At 59.3% G+C, this 17,664-nt stretch overlaps 1 protein-coding gene across 2 annotated transcripts in view; it reads left to right on the forward strand.

Annotated features, from left to right (window-relative positions):
• The window catches only part of ENTREP2 (endosomal transmembrane epsin interactor 2), a 384,377-nt gene that overhangs the window by 360,205 nt on the left and 6,508 nt on the right, over positions 1–17,664 (forward strand). For both annotated transcript variants that reach the window (XM_070053528.1, XM_070053529.1), the window contains 3 exons: positions 6,417–6,577; positions 7,082–7,217; positions 13,539–13,614. In XM_070053528.1, coding sequence (XP_069909629.1) covers positions 6,417–6,577; positions 7,082–7,217; positions 13,539–13,614 — 373 coding nt within the window. The remainder of the gene's footprint in view (positions 1–6,416; positions 6,578–7,081; positions 7,218–13,538; positions 13,615–17,664) is intronic.

Raw genomic sequence — 17,664 nt, forward strand, 5'->3', positions numbered from 1 at the left:
TAAATCAGAGCTAGGCCAATCAGAAGCCAGGAGCCAGGAGCATTTTCCAGGTCTTCTACATGGGTGCAGGGACCCAGGCACTTGGGCCATCTTCCACTGCTTTCCCAGGCCATAGCAGAGAGCTGGCTCAGAAGTGGAGCAGCCAGGACATGAACCAGCACCCATGCAGGATGCCAGCATCGCAGGCGGAGGCTTAGCCCGCTACGCCACAGCACCAGCCCGATTCCCTGCTTTAAATAACATTTTTGTGCACCAGCCAACTGGGAGGTCTAGACAGGAGGGCAGCCTGCCATTTTCCTGGGGTGTTTGAAATATCTGGGCTCTCTTGCTTTGCTGTGTCCCCTCTGTCTGCCCTCACATCACAGCACCACCGGCCATGTCGTCCCCTGTACTCACTCTTCATCCTTGTGTTGATTTGTACCCGAATCCTTCAGCGTGAGAGGCACCGGCAGTACGAGGGGGCGGGGTCTGAGCAGGTGTGTGAGGGCCGCCTGCCACCCTCTCCTGAGAAACCCAGCTAACTTCTCTTAGAACCCAGGGATGCTCCGCTCCAGGGCCCTGCCCCCTACCCCCACCCCACCCTCCTCGGGCACCTTCTTGGGCAGCTCTCTGCTCTGAAGCCAGGAAATACAGGCCTTCTGCCACGCTGTCCGCCCTGCCAGGGGTCCGTGGGCCTCAGAGGAAGGAGCTCCCTGTCCTAACTGCCCAGGCACAGCCCTGCACCACCTGCTCCCACGGGCAGCCCCTCTCACTGCTCCCAAATGCCAGCATTGAAGACCCCACGGGTGATTTGCACGTTGGTTCGTGTTGAGAGCTTGCACAGTTGACTCGCTCCTGGCCGTCGCATTCGTGTTCTGTGTCGGCTCACTTGTTTGTCCCTTCCTTGGGCACTGGCTCCCTTGCTCCGCTAGTCTGCAGGCAGCACCTGCCTTTTGCTGTGCACCCAGTGCTGTTAGGAATCTGGGAGGGTGAGAACAAGTCCCGCCCCTCACCACCCCCACCCCCACCCACCCTGTGACCCCTTTCAGATTTCTATGGATCAGCATTTGGGGCTAATGAACCCTTGTTGGAACATAATGGATGTTTGTAGACCTGAGATGCAAAATGATAGGCCTGTTAGAATCCATACAGCTGAGTTACTGTAACACTTGTGGAATCAGTAGCAAAAGACCATGGTGTGCGCAGGTCATTTTGTGGATACAGATTAGCGGAGAAAGCGTTTTACTTCCTGCCTGTCCATGGTCTCAGCTGTCTGTCACATCACTTCCTCCCCCACTCCCTTCTTGTCAGGCTCCTGAGCCTCTGGAGTGATGTCTGCTATCAGGCACATCTCCATGGTGCACCTGCTCGTGAACTTCATCTTGAACCGTTGTCACTGGGGTTCTCGCCTCTATGCCGTGTAGAACCCCTTAAGAAAGTGCAGCCAGGACACCGTGCCTCTGCAGGACAGGGAGCTGCGGTAGTGCAGCTGGTAAGAGCCAGCCAGGGATGTGGCCGCAGCCCCGGAGAGCTCCGGGTCCCCCACTCCCTCCAGTAGCCTCTCCTCTCTGCCTCGCCCCAGTGCTGGCTGCACCTGCTGGCTGGGCTCTTGGTGGACTCGCAGTGACCTCGCCTGAGGCCTCGGCCCAACAGCGTGGCTCCCGGCAGTCGGTGCCGTCTATGGCCAGTGGATGACCCCGACAGCTCCTTAAAGCCACAGGCATAAAAATGGCGCACATGCCCCATAGACAGACGATCCGTGAGCTGTGGGCATTCGTCCCCAGTCATCTGATACGGGGCCGTGACCCTTTCTCTGGTTGTATTTCTTGCATAAACGACATGGGAACTGCACCTCCCGTGAGCTCCAGGTGCAGCCCTTCTACCGTGGAGCAAGCCCTGGGGTAGAGGCCCGTGTGCAGAACTCCCCCAAGCCTCGTGACTCCCCCGCCCTCTCAGGGCTGCCCTGCCTGGACCTCATTGGGCAGCCACTCTCCTTGGTCAGGTGTTCCCTGTGCACTCACTTGCCTTTCACAGAACAAGCGACGACTACCCTCTGTATCTGCCTCTTGCAATTACAGGAGAAGCAAAAACTGTCCTCAGGCTGGATGGGACGGCACCCAAGGGTGGGCGTGGCCAGCAGCTGGCCCACGGGTGGGGGTGGGGGATTTCCCCAGGTCTGGGGCGCCGAGGGAGAGAGCCCGCTCCTCTGCAAGCTGGCCATAGGAAGTTGACTAAGAAAACTTCTACTGGGGGTTGGCGCCGTGGTTCACTTGGTTAATCCTCTGCATGTGGCACCAGCATCCCTTATGGGCACTGGGTTCTAGTCCCAGTTGCTCCTCTTCCAGTCCAGCTCTCTGCTGTGGCCAGGGAAGGCAGTGGAGGATGGCCCAAGTGCTTGGGCACTGCACCCGTATGGGAGACCAGGAAGAAGCACCTGGCTCCTGGCTTCAGATTGGCGCAGCGCCAGCCGTAGCGGCCATTTAGGAGATGAACCAATGGAAGGAAGACCTTTCTCTCTCTCTCACTCTCACTCTCACTCTCTCTCTCACTGTCTATAACTCTGTCTGACAAATAAAAAAAAAAAGAAAAGGAAAACTTCTACTGTGGCAATAATCCTGCCATTGCTACCAAGTGGAAGTAGGGGAGGAGGGAGGGGTGAGGGCTTTCTCCCTGTATTTCTTCGTCTTTCTGGAAAATCTTGGAGGTGGCAGGACAGCTGGGGGAGGGTGCTCGCTGCCTGGATGGGAGCAGGTCGGCAGTAAGGGAGGACAGCAGAGCCGTGCTGGGGCCCAGAGGACAGGGCCTGTGCTCCGAATCCCAGGGAGCCCCTGTAGATCCCAGCCCCGAGTCCGCAGACCCCCACCCCAGCCCCGCCCCCAGCCTGCCCTGCCCTCCAGCCCATGCACCCATGGCGGGAGGTGGAGGCGTTGGGGCAGCAGGGCCAATGTCGATGACTTGAGCCTTCCCTGAAGCTGGGGTTTCTTGGCAGGACCCTGTGAGCCCCCAGAGAGCGTGGGCGTTCCCAGGGTCAGTGACGTGGGCCCTGCCTCTTCAGGCTGTCGCTCATATCAGAGACTCTGGCACGTGTGGCTAAAACCCCGTCTCGGGGCTGGGTGTTCAGCAGGCCCCAAAATGCCGCCCAAGTCCAGGCAGGCCCAGTGTTCATTCTCCCTCGTGTCCAGCTGCGTGTGGAAGGGCAGCACAGACAGGTCCCAAGGCCACCCTCTTGCTGGGCGGTGGCAGCATCAGGTGCGCCAGTGCCTCAGCCAGGTCCCGGGCACCACTTGGAGCCGATGGCCCAGGAAAGGCAGAACTACCTGGGGAAGAAGAGACAGCTCAGAGCCTGTTTTCTGCCCACACATGCGGGGCATCCCGCTTTGACCTGGCCACGAGGCCTCGGAGCAGGGAGCTTGGCGGTGAGCGAGGGGTGGGCCGGCCCCAGGATCTCCAGGGTCACGAGCATTTCTGCCTGGGAACTGGCGGCTGACTGGGAGGTGGAGGGACAGGTGGAGGGAGCTGGGGAGCCAGGAGGAGGCCACAAAAGATGTTTGAAGCCATGAGTGAACTGGCAGTGGTTGGCTGGGAAGCTGGAGGTCTCCCTAGTAAAAGAGTCGACGGCAGTGACCTCACCAGCTCAGTTTAAAAATAGTTCCTCTGCTAGCAGGATGGAGACCAATTCCAGAGTCAGGAAATCCAGGTGGAGAGAGGCCCCCGCAAAGGGAGGGTGCACGGGGCTGATGAAGCTCCACGCGAGGACACGTCTGTCCTCTGCCAAGCTCAGGTTCCTTGAGCACCTGCTCTGCACAGCGGAAGCCAAACAGGGAGAAAGCAAGAGCGTTCAGGATTCTCCCAGTTCTCACAGGGCTGGCTACCCAGGTGGGCAGGGCTGCAGGAACAGCTGAGGTTCCAGTTCAGAGCCCACAGCGGGAAAGAGCCGGGTGACAGCTCCTGCCTGCCTGCTTGCCCCCTCCCGGCACCCTTCCAGCGCCCCCTGGTGGCAGGACCTAGCAGGGCGCCCACTGATGGGCGAGCCTGGGATGTGCGGTCTGCAGACTTCCAGCCCCAGCGTCTCAGAGCAGAGGGCAGAGCTGGTGACCTTGGGCTGCAAGACAGACCCTAGCCTCACCAAACAGACTCTGATGGTGAGGCACAGAGGAGAGAGATCATGCAGGCTTCTCACTGGCAAGGTCGAGGGGTCTGGATGCTCCTCTGAAGGTGTGACACAGCCATGGACGGGTGGCCCAGTGCTTAGAGCCACTGCAGAGCCTGCCCTTTAACCTTGAGAGAGCCCCTGGGGCCCAGCAGTGTCCATTCATTGACGCCTGCGAGGGAATCGTCTGGAGCTGCCGCTGCTCCTGAAACTGCTTAGTGCTCTCCTTGCTGGTGGAATCGCAGTGTTCGTGGGAGAGAGTTTTGGCTTTCGCATTTCATTCGTTTTGCTTGAGTATGGTATTGATCTCTCTCTTATTTCTGATGGCAGCTACCTCCTAATCTTTCCGTATCAGACCTCAAGGGCACGTGCTGTCTTCCTGGACGCTCGGCTTTGTGCATAAGCATCAGGGCCAACGGCTCTCCAAGGCAGAGGACAAAAGGGGCACCTTCCCCTGCTCGCCTCCGTCTCGGGCAGAGCCAGAAAGGCAAGGAGCGTGCTCCGTGTTAGGAAGGCCCCTGGCCCCCGAGCCGTTTCAGCCCAGAGCCACCGCTCTTTCTCCGTCAGCCTAGAGCAAGCTGATTTCCCGGCGTTCGCCCATGTTCAGACTCGGGACCTCACCTGTGCTGGTGCAGAAATGTTCTGGCATCCCGGCCTCGGGCGGCTCCGGCCCACCCTACCCCGCCTTGCCAGAAGACGCCTCCCACCACACAGCTTCAGTCCCACTGCCCCCGAGCCCCAGCACCCTCGCTGGCTCCCCGGGAAGCCCAGAGTTAAGAGCTGACTCCTAGTGCCTTATCTGTGTGCTCCCCTCAAACTGCACGTTGGACCGGCTCACCTGTTCCTGAGCCGAGTGCCTTCCTGAGTGCCCGGCCGTGGAAATCCTGCCAGTCCCTCCAGGTGTGCTCCGATGGTCTTCATGATCATTCAGCGGACTCCAGGTCCCTACACTGCTTGCAGAGGTGGCTGTTGCCCTGCTTGATGGCGCACAGGCGACTCTGAGCCCTTCTCTCCCCACCCCACCCCATTCCTCTCCTTGCTTCACCTGCCCTGTGGTGGGCGGTCTCAGAGCCTGGAGCCCCTGTGGCCAAGGTCCTTTTGCACCTGCAGACACTCCCCGGGGGGTGTTGACGGCAGCGTCCCAGGCATGGAGTCTCCACAACACGGGTGACATCCGGCAGCAGCGGCCCGGGTGCAGAAAGAGAAGCGGTGGCTGATCCATTGTTCAGAAATGGAGAACGCGGCATCTGCTTGGCTAACGTGGTTTTACTTCTGTTTGCTCAGATAGCATCTCGGCATCGAAGATCGTCCCACAGAGTGTTCTGGAGCTCACGAAGACGTCCCTTTTCCCTCACCGTAGTTTACAAAGCGAATGAATTCCTAGAACTGCAAAATATTGACAGGTGCTAGGTATCCAGAGGGACCCGTGATAAAATGTTTGGGAATAGCTGGCCACAAGGGCTCAGCAGTTCAGTGCATTGTTGTTTGTTTTTTAAAGACTGTGTTTATGTGAAAGAGTTACAGAGACAGAGTGAGAGACAGAGAGAGAGAGCTTTCTTCCAGCCACTGGTTCACTCCCCAGATGGCTGCAGCGACCAGGGCTGGGCCAGGCTGAAGTCAGGAGCCAGCAGCTTCCTCTTGTTTCTCCCCTGTGGGTGGGAGCACCCAAGCACTTGGGCCATCTTCCACTGCTTTCTCAGGCACATTAGCAGGGAGCTGGATCAGAAGTGGAACAGCCGGGTCTTGAACCAGTGCCTCCACAGGATGCCGGTGTCGCAGGCAGTGTCCTTACGCACTGCGCCACAGCGCCAACCCCAGTTCAGTGCAGCTTTCAACAGAGGCCTTCCCGGGGCCTGTACTGCCCTGACGTAGGCTGTGGAGCTCCCATGAGGGCGTCGCTGTGTGGTGGATCCGCTGTTATTTCACTCTGGGACTTTGGGTGCACTGGGGACGCCCGGATGGGCCAGCGCTGTCTCCCGGGCCTCTTAGACCAGGGACGCTGCTCGGTTTGGCTGCGGCCTCTGAGTGGTGGGATCAGAGGAGCCTGGCGTCGCGGCAGGGACGGTGCCAGAGACCCCTGAGGATGGAGAGAAGTTCCCTGCACGCCGGCGGGGCCCCGAGCCTGCGGAGCCTTCCCGGGCCGGGCGTCCCCGCCGGAGCGCGCGTTCAGCAGTCAGGGCTGGACAACGCGGACCGCAGATGGCCCGACTGATCCTTACTGCGCGGGTCGCATCCGCTCAGAGCCACCGCGACGCCCCGGGTAACGCCGATGCTCTCTGTCTCCCAGTTCCTTCCGCAGCGGCCGCACTCCGCCCACCCTGCCTGCGTGACTCCCCACGGCACGGTTCTCCACCAGACCCTGGATTTCGACGAGTTCATCCCCCCGCTCCCGCCTCCGCCCTACTACCCTCCCGAGTACACCTGCACGCCCTCGGCCGAGGCCCGGAGGTCGGTCCCCCGGGGAAGCCCAGCAGCGAGCACGGAGCTGCCTGTGAGGGCGGCGGTGGCAGTGGCCCTGCTCACGGGGCGCACGGGGAGCAGAGAGGGGCTTTGGGATGCAGGACGAATGGGGGGCTTGGAGCCAGAACGTTCGCATTAGCGTCTCTGCAGGCGAGAGCAGCCCTGTCGTGTCCTCGCGACACGGTCCCCTGTGAGGCCACAGGCTACAGGCACAACTACGACCACTTACGGGTCATTCCGTCACGTCTAAAACTCCGCTGGCAAGTTCTCCAGCTGTGTGACTGTTGGCATCTTAACGGACAGGGCTGTCTTATCAAAAATGTTGGTGTCTCTCCAGGAAAAAAAAAATCCGAAGTTAAAACTGCGCAGTGAGTTGTTGCACAAACATAAGGAGGACTGTAGGGGGCGCTGGTGGCAGGCGTTCAGGTTGCTTGGAGAGGAATGTTGGCTGGCCCTCCTCCAGGGTGACGTGTCCTGCTTCTGCCTCTGCAGGGGCCTCCACCTGGACTTCACTCCCTCCGCGTTCAGCACCTTGTATGACGTTGCCATCAACAGCCCCGGCCTGCTGTACCCCGCGGAGCTCCCCCCACCCTACGAGGCTGTGGTGGGTCCCAGCCCCTCCAGCCAGGTGAGCCCCGGCCCGACAAGGCCAGTTCCCCTCGTGTCATCGAGAAGCGCTGCTCGGGGCGGGGCTGGGTTGTCTGTGAGGTTAACCTGCCTGACCGCCTGTGCCGAGGTCGGCCAGGTGCGTCCGTGTTACGCCTTTCAGCGAGCCTGGGTGGGGTGGGGTGGGGTGGGGGTGGTCTCAGTCCTTTAGCTAGCTGTACAGGAGACAGAGGGCTCAGGAGTGAGATCTGTGTAGACTCCAGGCCTGGGGGACCCCCGCCATTTCTGCTTTTCCCTTTGGCTGCGTATCTGAGCTGAGTGCTCGGGAACCCGTGCAGGGGGGGCCTGAGATGGCGTCCACCTGTGGGCGGAGCTCCCACAGGCCAGCAGCCCTGGCCTGTCTCAAGCACATGTCGCTGTCCTCATGCCCTGGGCAGCTGAGAAAGCACTTCTGAGCCCTTGGTTCCCTGTGAGGCCACAGGCTACAGGCCAGGTCCTTTCTGAGCTGGGTGTGCCACGCCCTCCTGCAGCCTTGGTCGGTGCCTGATGCATGACAGGTTTACGGAGCCTCAGTTTCCTGATCTGTAAAATGGGGATGATAACAGCAGCCACCCAGGGGATGAGACGTTGTCTGTGATGGACCCCACGTGGTACTGGGATCACAGTAAACACTGAAGCCGGCAAAAGCCAGGTGCCTCTTCTGAGTATTAGGCTCATGGTTGTCACTTCCTTGTCGTCACCGAGTGTGGAGTGGCCCCAGCCAGGGCAGAGAGACGGGAACACCGGGAGAGCTCAGGGCAGGGCTGAGGGAGGCCTGGGAGGCCGCACAGCAGCCTGTGGGGACTGGGGTGGGACACACAGCAGTCACGCGGGAGGCACAGGCCGGGGAGCTGAGGGTGCTGAAAACTGGAGCCGGGGTAATCCTGTGCCCCAAGCACAGCAGAGGACAGGGCACGGAAGCACGACCTGGGGCCCCGGAAGGGCAGTGCCCAGCCTGTCCCGAGATGCACCCGGTTGGCCTCTCGCAGCCATGCAGCTGTGGGGCAGTCGGCGGTCAGATCAGGCCTGATGGGCTGCCTGTGACCTTGACTCCTGTCCAGTGCAGGGCTGAGGGACACATCCCTGCCCCCAGGGGGCCGAGGCTGGCAGCAGTGCCCATCCTGGGTCTGTGGGTGGAGGAGCATCTTCCACGGCAGGTGTGCGAGCCCACGAGATGATGACGGCCACACAGGGGGTGCCTTCCACAGGCCAGGGGTGTGGCACAGGAAGAGGGGGAGATGCACCCTCCTTGTGCCTGGCACAGATGTGAGTAAACTGGGCACCCCGTCGGGGCCACAGTCTGCCACAGGACTCGCCTTCTGGGTGACTGTGGAGCCTTTGCCATCTGCTCCTGTCCCAGGTGGCCCCGAGGGGCTGCAGCCCACAGCCCCAGGGTCTCGGCCAGGGACTGCCGGCCTCTTCCGTGTCCACAGTGGAAACCTGTGAGTGGGACTCGCCCATGAGTGGGGGCCTCCTTAGGGAACAGGCAAAGCGTGCCTGGGAATCTCACCCCTAAACCTCCCAGGGCTGGGGCTGTGCTTGGGGTTTTATTTTAAGCTGAGCAGGGGCCTCCACCTTCCTCATGTGGGTTATCTTCTGTTTATGATACAAATAGTTCAAGTCGGGGTTACCGGGGGCCTCCAGCTCTCTGGCGGGAGCCCAGTGCACAGCGGGCACTTGTTGGGGTGCCAGCCCATATCCTGGGGGTCCAGAAAGGTCTGAGGCAGGCGAGGTGCAGGGGAGAGGGGCGGGGGGGGGGGTGCTCCTGGGAGAGGAAGCAGGCTGTACAAAGGCTAAGAGGGAGGTAGCCAGGAGGGAGGACCTGTCCACCAAACAGGCTGCTCTGGGCAAGTCTCGGGCGGGGGGGCTGTCCTGGTGAGGCTCACTGGGTTCCAAGGGAGCTTCCCCTGGGTGATAGGATCTGTCCTTTAGGGCCTAAGGGAAGGCAAGGTTAGCCAGAGATGGTCACCAGAGCAGGGGAGGGGAGGGGACGCCCAAGGAGAGGGAGAACCCCATGGAATGACGTCACTGCCGTTGGCACAGGAAGGGACCCAGAAGTTCGGGAAGGAATGGTTGGGCCAGGTGCTGCCCAGAGGCTGTGAAGGCAGACCCCCAGGCTCCCTGGGGAGGGGCAGGAGTCGTGGATGGAGCGGAGGGAGGTGTAGCAGGGGTGGGCCGTGGGTTTTAGACTCCAGGGCATCTTCCCCAGTGTTCCCATAGACTTGTCAATCACATCCTGACCATGCGGCCCACCCCCAGGGTGTCAGATTGGTGGCTGGGGGTGGGAGTTGGGCCGTGTTCCAAGAATCTGTGTCTGTGGCAGCGTTCCGGCTCCTGCAGCTGCCCCAGGGACAGCAGGAGAGAGCTGGAGCCCACCACACTGGGCAGATGTTGGGGAGAGGGGAGAGAAGTGGGGGTGTTAGGGCAGGGTGCAGTTGCAGGGCCTTGAGCAGTGTCACCAAGCAGACGCGGAAGGGCCCAACAGAGGGAGGTCCCTTTGGGGAGGCCGGAGGGGAGACTGAAGGCGGGCAGATGGACAGCTCTGCCCTGCCACCAGCGGGGCTCCAGCCTGGGCAGCAGGTGGGCCTGGAACCCAGATGTCTGCAAGATGCAGGACTCTCCATGGGGGGGCAGACAAGTCTGCTGCCGTGCCGGAAGTCCAGCTCCGCGTGGGGACGGACTGTACCCCACATTCCTGCACTTCCTGTGGGAATCCAGAAGGGCTGGTTTGGGGGAGGGATTCGTGATTCCGTGTGCAGGGCCTCGGAGAGCGGCAGCTCTGGGGCCCGCCCCTTTGCTTCCCGTGAGCTGGGTGTTGCAGAGCCACCCACAGCCACACACCAGCCACAGCGCCATCCATGCCGTCCCACTGTTGTACTCTTGCGTGAGGGGTACTGCTCTTGGTACTGCCAACACCAGTTCCAAGCCCTCCGTGACACCCCCCGCCACGACTCTGCCCCGTCTAGAAGCTCGGTACTGCGATCTCGCCCACGGGGTGGCGCTGAGCACGGCTGTGCAGTCAGAGGCTCACTCTTGTAGTCTGCACTGGCGCGGGGTCCTGCAGCTCACCAGTGCGTGCATAGACATCCGCTCGAGCAAGGCCAAGGCAAGCGTGTCTGTGTACATGGCCTTGCTCGGGGCTGCCCCAGCAGGGGCCGCACCTGGTGATCCAGGGGGACCGATGGCCTGGGAGCACGTCCCAGTTCCGCACGTCTGTGGGAGTGTGCACGTCAATGAAACCCATTAGCAAGCGCAATGGGGGTGACTGCATGGCCAGCTGTCCCCTCCCCCGGGGTGCTCACTGCCCCTGCATAGCCGTGGAGGGGCTGCCCCTTCCCAGTATGACCCCTCCCCGGGGCAGGCAGAGGCTCCTCGCTTGTCTTGTTAGGATGAGAGGTGTGTAATTGCCCATCAGCTCTGGTTTGGATGAAGCCCTGTGGGCTGTGCAGACGCGGGAGACGGCCGCTCCCGGGGAACATGGCTTCTACGCGGGAGGAGCACCCGTGATGGGGAATGCTCCTTTTAACCCCTTCACCTGGACGTGTCGGCCACACGCGTGTTCCCTTAGGTTGCTGTGTCATCGTTTTTCCCATGACTCGGGGCTACTTCTCTGCAAGGTCATGGGCAGTGAATGCCACTGTGTAGCAGGAAGGTGGCTGAGACGTGACGGGCAGTTTGACAGTCCTGTTTGGTGACAGATTTAGGCTTCAGGGTTCAGGTAGGACTGAGGGATACAGAACCGGGAATGGGATGGCTTCCCTGCCCCATAGGGCTGACCACCTGCTGGGCGACAGGACAGGGACCAGTGAAATTCTCAGTGCTCCAGGAGACACACCCGGCAGCCTGGACTGGGTCAGGGTGAAGGTCGCCAGCGTGGAGCGCACAGCACGGACCAAGGCCCAGAGTGGGCGGCCAGGAGCCTGGCCTGGGAGCCCCAGGTGCACAAAGGGGGCCCCGACACCGTCCAGGTGCACAGTGCACGGCCGTGGTGCCACTCTGAGAGCTGCCTTTGGAAGGGCTGGCATTCGGGGGGCGTGGCCCAGTGCTGCTGCAGGAACTGTTGATGTGGCAGCGTAAGGATGGACGGGACCCTCGGCACAGGGTAGAAGTTGCAAGAGAGCAGGTGTAGAGAATCCTCAAAGTCTAGATTTCTCTGTTCACCGGAAGTGACCTGATGCTTTAAAATCTGTAAGCAAAAGTGGCTTCAAAAATGGCCTTGAGACACCTGGCTCCCGTTTTCCATGACTGCTGAGGGTTCTGGGGACTGCCCCCCAGAAAACAGCTGCTCATACATCCTGGAGGGGGGTGGATGGTTGACCTCGCCCAGCAGAGGGAAACTTAGCAATGGGGCAGAATTTCCACGCAGGGTCTCTTAGCCACAGAGCCTGCTTTAAAAAAAAGTATGGAGGAAACGCAGTTCCTTTGTCTAAATACCAGTTAATTTTTCAATGTCAGTAACGGCTCAGAACGGCCTGTCTGAGCAGCGGTAGGTCCCAGGCTCAGTCGTTCATGGCGTGGAGTGACCCAGCCTAAGCCCCGCACAGGCCCTGTAGGAGCCAGGGGGCTGTGTCGGTGAGCCTAGATCAAACTTAATGGGAAACGTGGGACCGGAGCGGTTCCCCTCCCCCAGGCATCAGAGAAGGCCAAATGCAAACTAAACCCCTGCCACTCACTAGCGAGAGGCGAGGCATCACGGGCTCCCGTGGCGCTGTCTCTCCTGGAAACCACATTTTCTGAGTCGCAGGGATGTGAGTGACACTTCAGTGAAATAGGAAACGAATGCAGCTTCCTCCTGACCTCGCCCACTGTGCGCTTTGTTTAGATGTCTTCATTGCCTGAGGCTTCCTTTCAGACAGCAGGTTTCCAGGTTCCCACCCGGCACCACCCCCTACACACACACACACACACACACACACACACACACACGGCCAGGTACGGGAAGAAAGGCAGGGAGTGAAACAGACCTGCAGGGCGCCGTCCTCCATGTGTTGGTTTCCTGGCAGATTCCGGACAGGGATCTCGAAACTTGGTTATTGCACCTGGTGATCCCGGTGGGACAGCAGGGAATGCTGACGCCACAGAGTTCTGCCTCGCTCGGTTCCCTGCCCAGCACGAGCTAGGACATGCAGCATCGTTCTTGGGCACATGCATGGGATCAGAGGAGGTGTTCAGGCAGCTCGGGGTCTCCCGCCTCAGAACCCGCTTTGCGAACCCCAGGCAGGGCGGGGAGGCAGCTCACGCCCCGATCGTGGGTGCAAAGGCTGCAGCCCAAGCCCCTGCCTCCCGCCAGCCTGGTTGAGAGAGGCCACGGGAGGCCCCTGAGCTGCCTGAACGGAAGCGTGATGACCTGAGCTGGAAGCGGACCAAGCCGCAGGCGCCTGCCTCAGCTTCCCCGGCCGCCTCCAGGGCTCGCTGTTTGCAAGCGGGTCCCCAAAGCGGCTCTGAAAGGATGCAAGGGTTCAGACGTTGCTTTTTCAAGCCCACATCAGGGCGTGTGATGGTGGCAATGAATGGGAGGGTGGAGCTCAACGGGACCCATGTGGGGCTGTGGTGCCCTCGGGCAGGGGTCGATCAGCTGTGCCCACCGAAGGGGATGGGGGGGGGGGCGGGAAGGCGGGGGTGGTGGACAGGGCAAGGACAGGGCCTCCTGTCCTCTGAGGCCACTGCAGCCCAGATAGGGGGCCACCCAGGAAGCACGCTGCCCAAACTCAGTGACTGCCCAGCTGCAGGGGACGCCACAGCTTCCCACTGTGGACAGAGTGGCACTGGCAGACCCAGGCCCTGCGCCCAAGCTCAGGAGCCCCTCTGTGAGAGACAATGGGGGAGGGGGCACGCACAAGCTTGGGGCATCTGCGAGCGCACTCTGGTGAGGCCCCATCATCAATTGCCCCATCTGGGTCTCCACTGAGCTGACAGGAAACATGGCGCATCGTTGGACCATTTGCCCCCCGGTGCCTTGTTCTTGGGGTGGGAGCCAGGAGGAGAGATAGCGAAAGAAGGAACTGGGAATTGAGGAGGGGGCTGTCCTGGCCCTGCAGCAACTCTGGAGGGTCCTCTTGGGCCTTTGTGGGCCCCAGCAGTGCCCGTAAGTGGAGGGGAGTAGGCACCGGGTGGTACCGTGGCCCCTGCAGGCACTCTGATTGCAGAAATTCAGGCTTTGGCCTTGGCAAAGGCAACTTCAGCCCTTCCACCCCTACCCCACAAATGAGGGGTCACTCTGTCCGTGTTGCAAGCCGGCCCGAGTTCCGGGGGCTGTTATGTGTCCCGCTGGGGGCCCGCCTTGACGCTGTGTCTCTCGCTGTAGGTTACGAGTGTTGATCACCAGGTGGCCGGGGCTGGCTCCGGGGACCCCAGCATTGCTGCCGGCTTCAGCACACCAGGTAACCTTCCCTCCCCAGCGTGCGAAGTGATGAGCTTGGACTTTTCAAGGTTATCGCCTCTCCCTCTCCCTCCCCCCTCTCCTCCCCTCCCTCCCCTCCCCTCGGCCAGCATCTCAGAGAGGAGCCACCCAGGGTAGCAGAAGCACCAGGACTGTTGTGAGCTCCAGAAGTGACCTGGTCCTTCCCCAGGTCACCCCAAGGAGCCGTTGGAAGCAGTCTGAGAAGTGGTGTCCGGGGACCTCCTCAGGCCTACCCCAGGATGCAGGGTGCCCCAGCGCCCCACACAGGGTGACCATGCTGGCCCTATGTGTTCTTGGGGTGGGTTTTGAGGGCATACGCACCTCCACGCTGCGTGCTCTTCAAGGGCAGAGCCGCCTGGTGACCCTGGCTGTTTGCTGTCTCAGGGCAGGTGGAGACATAGAGGAGTCTCGGGCTCGGCAGGGCCAGGCACTGCCCACTACCCAGGCCCCAGGCAGTGAACTCCGGAGCTTAACCCAGGGGCCCAAGGAAGCTCCCAAGACCCAGACTCCAGGCGTGCGAGATGCCCAGTCCCGAGGGGCTTGGGGGCTGCCGAGAGGCCCTGACCGAGGCTGCTGGGGCAGCAGGCCAAGCGGGTGTGGCTGCGGAAATGACGCGTCTGGCCAGTTAGTTCCTGTGCGGGGCTCAGGTTGAGGTCGGGTCCATTTGCTCACCTGCGTCCATCGCTTGGCTGCAGGCCCTTTGCTGCTCCCTCCGCTTTGTCCAAACTCAGTGGGGCATAATTGTGTGCATCTATTTCTGGCTCTCTAATCTGTCCCGTTGATCCTTGCATCTGTCCCTCTGCCAGCACCACACTGTCATGGTGGCAGAGCTCCGGAGGAAGCCATAACATCAGGAGGGATAATCCCTCCCGCTCTGTTCTTCTTTCTCGAGACAGCTTCAGCTGCTCCTGGGCCTGTGCCTTTCCATCTACATTTTTAGAACCGGCTCATCTGTCTTCAAAGCCCCTTGCTGGGATTTGGATAAGAATTGCGCCAAACCCACAGAGCAATCCGGAGAGAATTCACTTCTTTCCCGTGCCGAGCCTTCCTTCAAATGCATGGGCAGAGTGCGGTAGGCCCCTCACCCACAGCTCTGCTTTCCACAGTGTCAGCTCCCTGCTGTCAGCTGTGCTTTGAAAATATCAAATGGAAAGTTCTAGAAATAAACAACGCATGGGTTTCAAATAGTCTGTCATCCTGCCCTGTCCTGCCTAGAGCCTGGCTCATCCCTGTATCCATTGCCCACCTATTAGGCACTTGGTGGCCTTCCTGGTTATCAGATCAGATGGTTCCTTGTCTTCAAATCTTATTTATTTGAAAGGCAGAGACAGAGACAGAAGTCTCCATCTCCCATCCACTGGTTCACTCCCTAAATGCCTCCAGTGTCTGGGACTAGGCCAGGCCTAAGTCAGGAGCCAGGAGCTCAGTCTGGGTCTCCCACAAATGGGTGACAGGGACCCAAGTCCCCGAGCCATCATCTCCCGCCTCCCGAGGTCTGCCTTAGCAGGGAGCTGGCGTGGAGAGGAGAGCTGGCTTTTGAACCGGGCCCTGTAATAAGGGACACAGGCTTGCCAAGCGGCGCCTTAACGGCTGTGCCACATGCCCACCTGGGTCCCAGTGCTTCTGCCCAACTCACCTTTATTTCACTTGATAATGACCTCAGAGTACAGCAGTAGTGACACTGGAGATCAGATAAGGCAAGGAGAAGCCGTAGCATGCTTCTCAGTATCATCTCACGTCGTCACGAGAAAGGTGAGTGCAGTGTAATAAAATATTTTGAGAAAGACCGCATTCATAGAACTTTTATTACAGTGTAATTGTTCTGTTAGTTATTGGAGTTTCTTACTGTGCCTGATTTATAAACAAGCTTTATCATTAATAAATATATAGGGGGAAAAAAGTATAGGAGAAAAAAGTGCATATAGGGTTTGTTACCATCTGGGATTTCGGGCATCCACTGGGGTTCCCCGTTGGGCCGGGGGGACTTCTGTATGTTGCTCCATTCATTTGGGTCTTCCTTGATTTCTTTCCTCTCTGTCATCATTCTGTGTTGTGACTGTAGCAGTAGATTCCAGTTTGTTTCCCATACATGTAAATAACACAGTAGTAATGTAGAGCTGGCACAACCTCTGGGAAGCCACCACCCATAGACTGGCAGCTTAGAAGTTAGCCCGTGTTTACGGCTCTTCATCCAAATTCCTTCCCAAGAACGTTTGCACCGTTAGATGTGGCGATTCACTTCTGCAGCCACCGTAGGGAAGTGATGTTGAAAAAGAGAACTCTCAGGGCTGTGTTGCACAGTGGGTTAAGCTCCTCCCATACTGGGGCGCCAGTTCAGGTCCCAGGCCCTCTGCTTCGGTCCTGGCCCCCTGTTAACGCGCCTGGGAAGGAAGTGGATGGTGGCCTGTTGCATACGCTAAGTACATTATCGTGTGTTAGTTGAGCAAAATGCTTGTGAGCTTTCAGGTGAAAAACTGCAAGTCCCCCGGGATTATGACACCATGGCCCAGAGTGGAGTTATGCACAATAAGTTCCTAGTCCTGGACCAGGTACTTTGTAATGTTTTTTTTTTTTTAATTTAATTTATTTTTTTTGACAGGCAGAGTGGACAGTGAGAGAGAGAGACAGGGAGAAAGGTCTTCCTTTGCCGTTGGTTCACCCTCCAATGGCCGCCATGGCCGGCGCTGTGCAGCCGGCACACCGTGCTGATCCGAAGGCAGGAGCCAGGTGCTTCTCCTGGTCTCCCATGCGGGTGCAGGGCCCAAGCACTTGGGCCATCCTCCACTGCACTCCTGGGCCACAGCAGAGAGCTGGCCTGGAAGAGGGGCAACCGGGACAGAATCCAGCACCCCGACCGGGACTAGAACCCGGTGTGCTGGCGCCGCAAGGTGGAGGATTAGCCTAGTGAGCCGCGGCGCCGGCCACTTTGTAATGTTGTGCTAATTTTACAAGTGTTTGTCGGTTATACATGTGCAGAGCCAAGTTAGAAGCTCAGTCTTTGGATCATCACTGACATTGAGGAAACTGAGGCAGGCTGGAAGCCGGCTAAGATGCTTGCACTGATGCCCACGTCGGAGTGCCTGGGTTCAGCTCCCAGCTCCTATTCCCAATTCCAGCTTCCTGCTAATGCAGTCCTGGGCGGCAGCAGCGATGGCATGGAGACCGGAATTGACTTCGCAGTTTTCAGCTTCTGCCCAGCCCTGGCTGTGGTGGGAGCCCTTTGCTGTCTGTCTCTCTCTCTTACAAATAAATTGGGATCAAGAGGAATCAGCAGAAGTAAAAACATTCAAAATATTTTTATAAAGATTTTATTTATTTGAGAGGTAGAGTTACAGAAGAGAGAGGGAGACAGAACAATCTTCCATCTGCTGGTTCACTCCCCACATGGCTGCAATGTCTGGAGCTGGGCCAGTCTGCAGTCAGAAGCTAGAAGTTTCTTCCAGGAGCACAAACGGGTACAGGGGCCAAACACTTAGGCCATCTTCCACTGCTTTCCTAGGCCATCAGCGGAGAGCTGGATCAGAAGAGGAGCAGCCAGGACTCGAACTGGTGCCCATATGGGATGCCGGCAATGCAGGCAGAGGCTTAGCCTAGTATACCACAACACCAGCTCCTCAAAATAATTTGAATACGCTGTCGTGTGATGCTCTGGGGTATAACTGTAATCCGCTCTGGATGGAGGTAGTGCTGGTAGCCTCTGCAGGTGAGGCCTGTAATGATGGGCTGTCCTCGTTTCTTTCCACGCCGTGGCGGGCAGCACGTTTCCCATGTGGTGTTTCTGCTGCCTGCCTCAGCAGCCTGGTGCTGTAGAAAAGTTTACCCTGAGTTCCTGCGCCTTTTCTCCGCTCCAAGGTGGTCGATTTATTCTCCAGTGTGGTCCAGGCTACTTTTCTGGTGTCTTGAGAAAGGATTCATGAACCTGAAAAGCTTTTCTGCCCTGGACGTGTGAAGAACTGTTGTTGTTCTCGCAGTTTTCCGAATGGGCACCTGTCATTCTAAGCTGTGTTCCGAGGGGGCCGCGGCAGACCCT

Source organism: Oryctolagus cuniculus, chromosome 12 (assembly GCF_964237555.1).
Source record: "Oryctolagus cuniculus chromosome 12, mOryCun1.1, whole genome shotgun sequence".
In the NCBI taxonomy this organism is placed as follows: Eukaryota; Metazoa; Chordata; class Mammalia; order Lagomorpha; family Leporidae; genus Oryctolagus; species Oryctolagus cuniculus.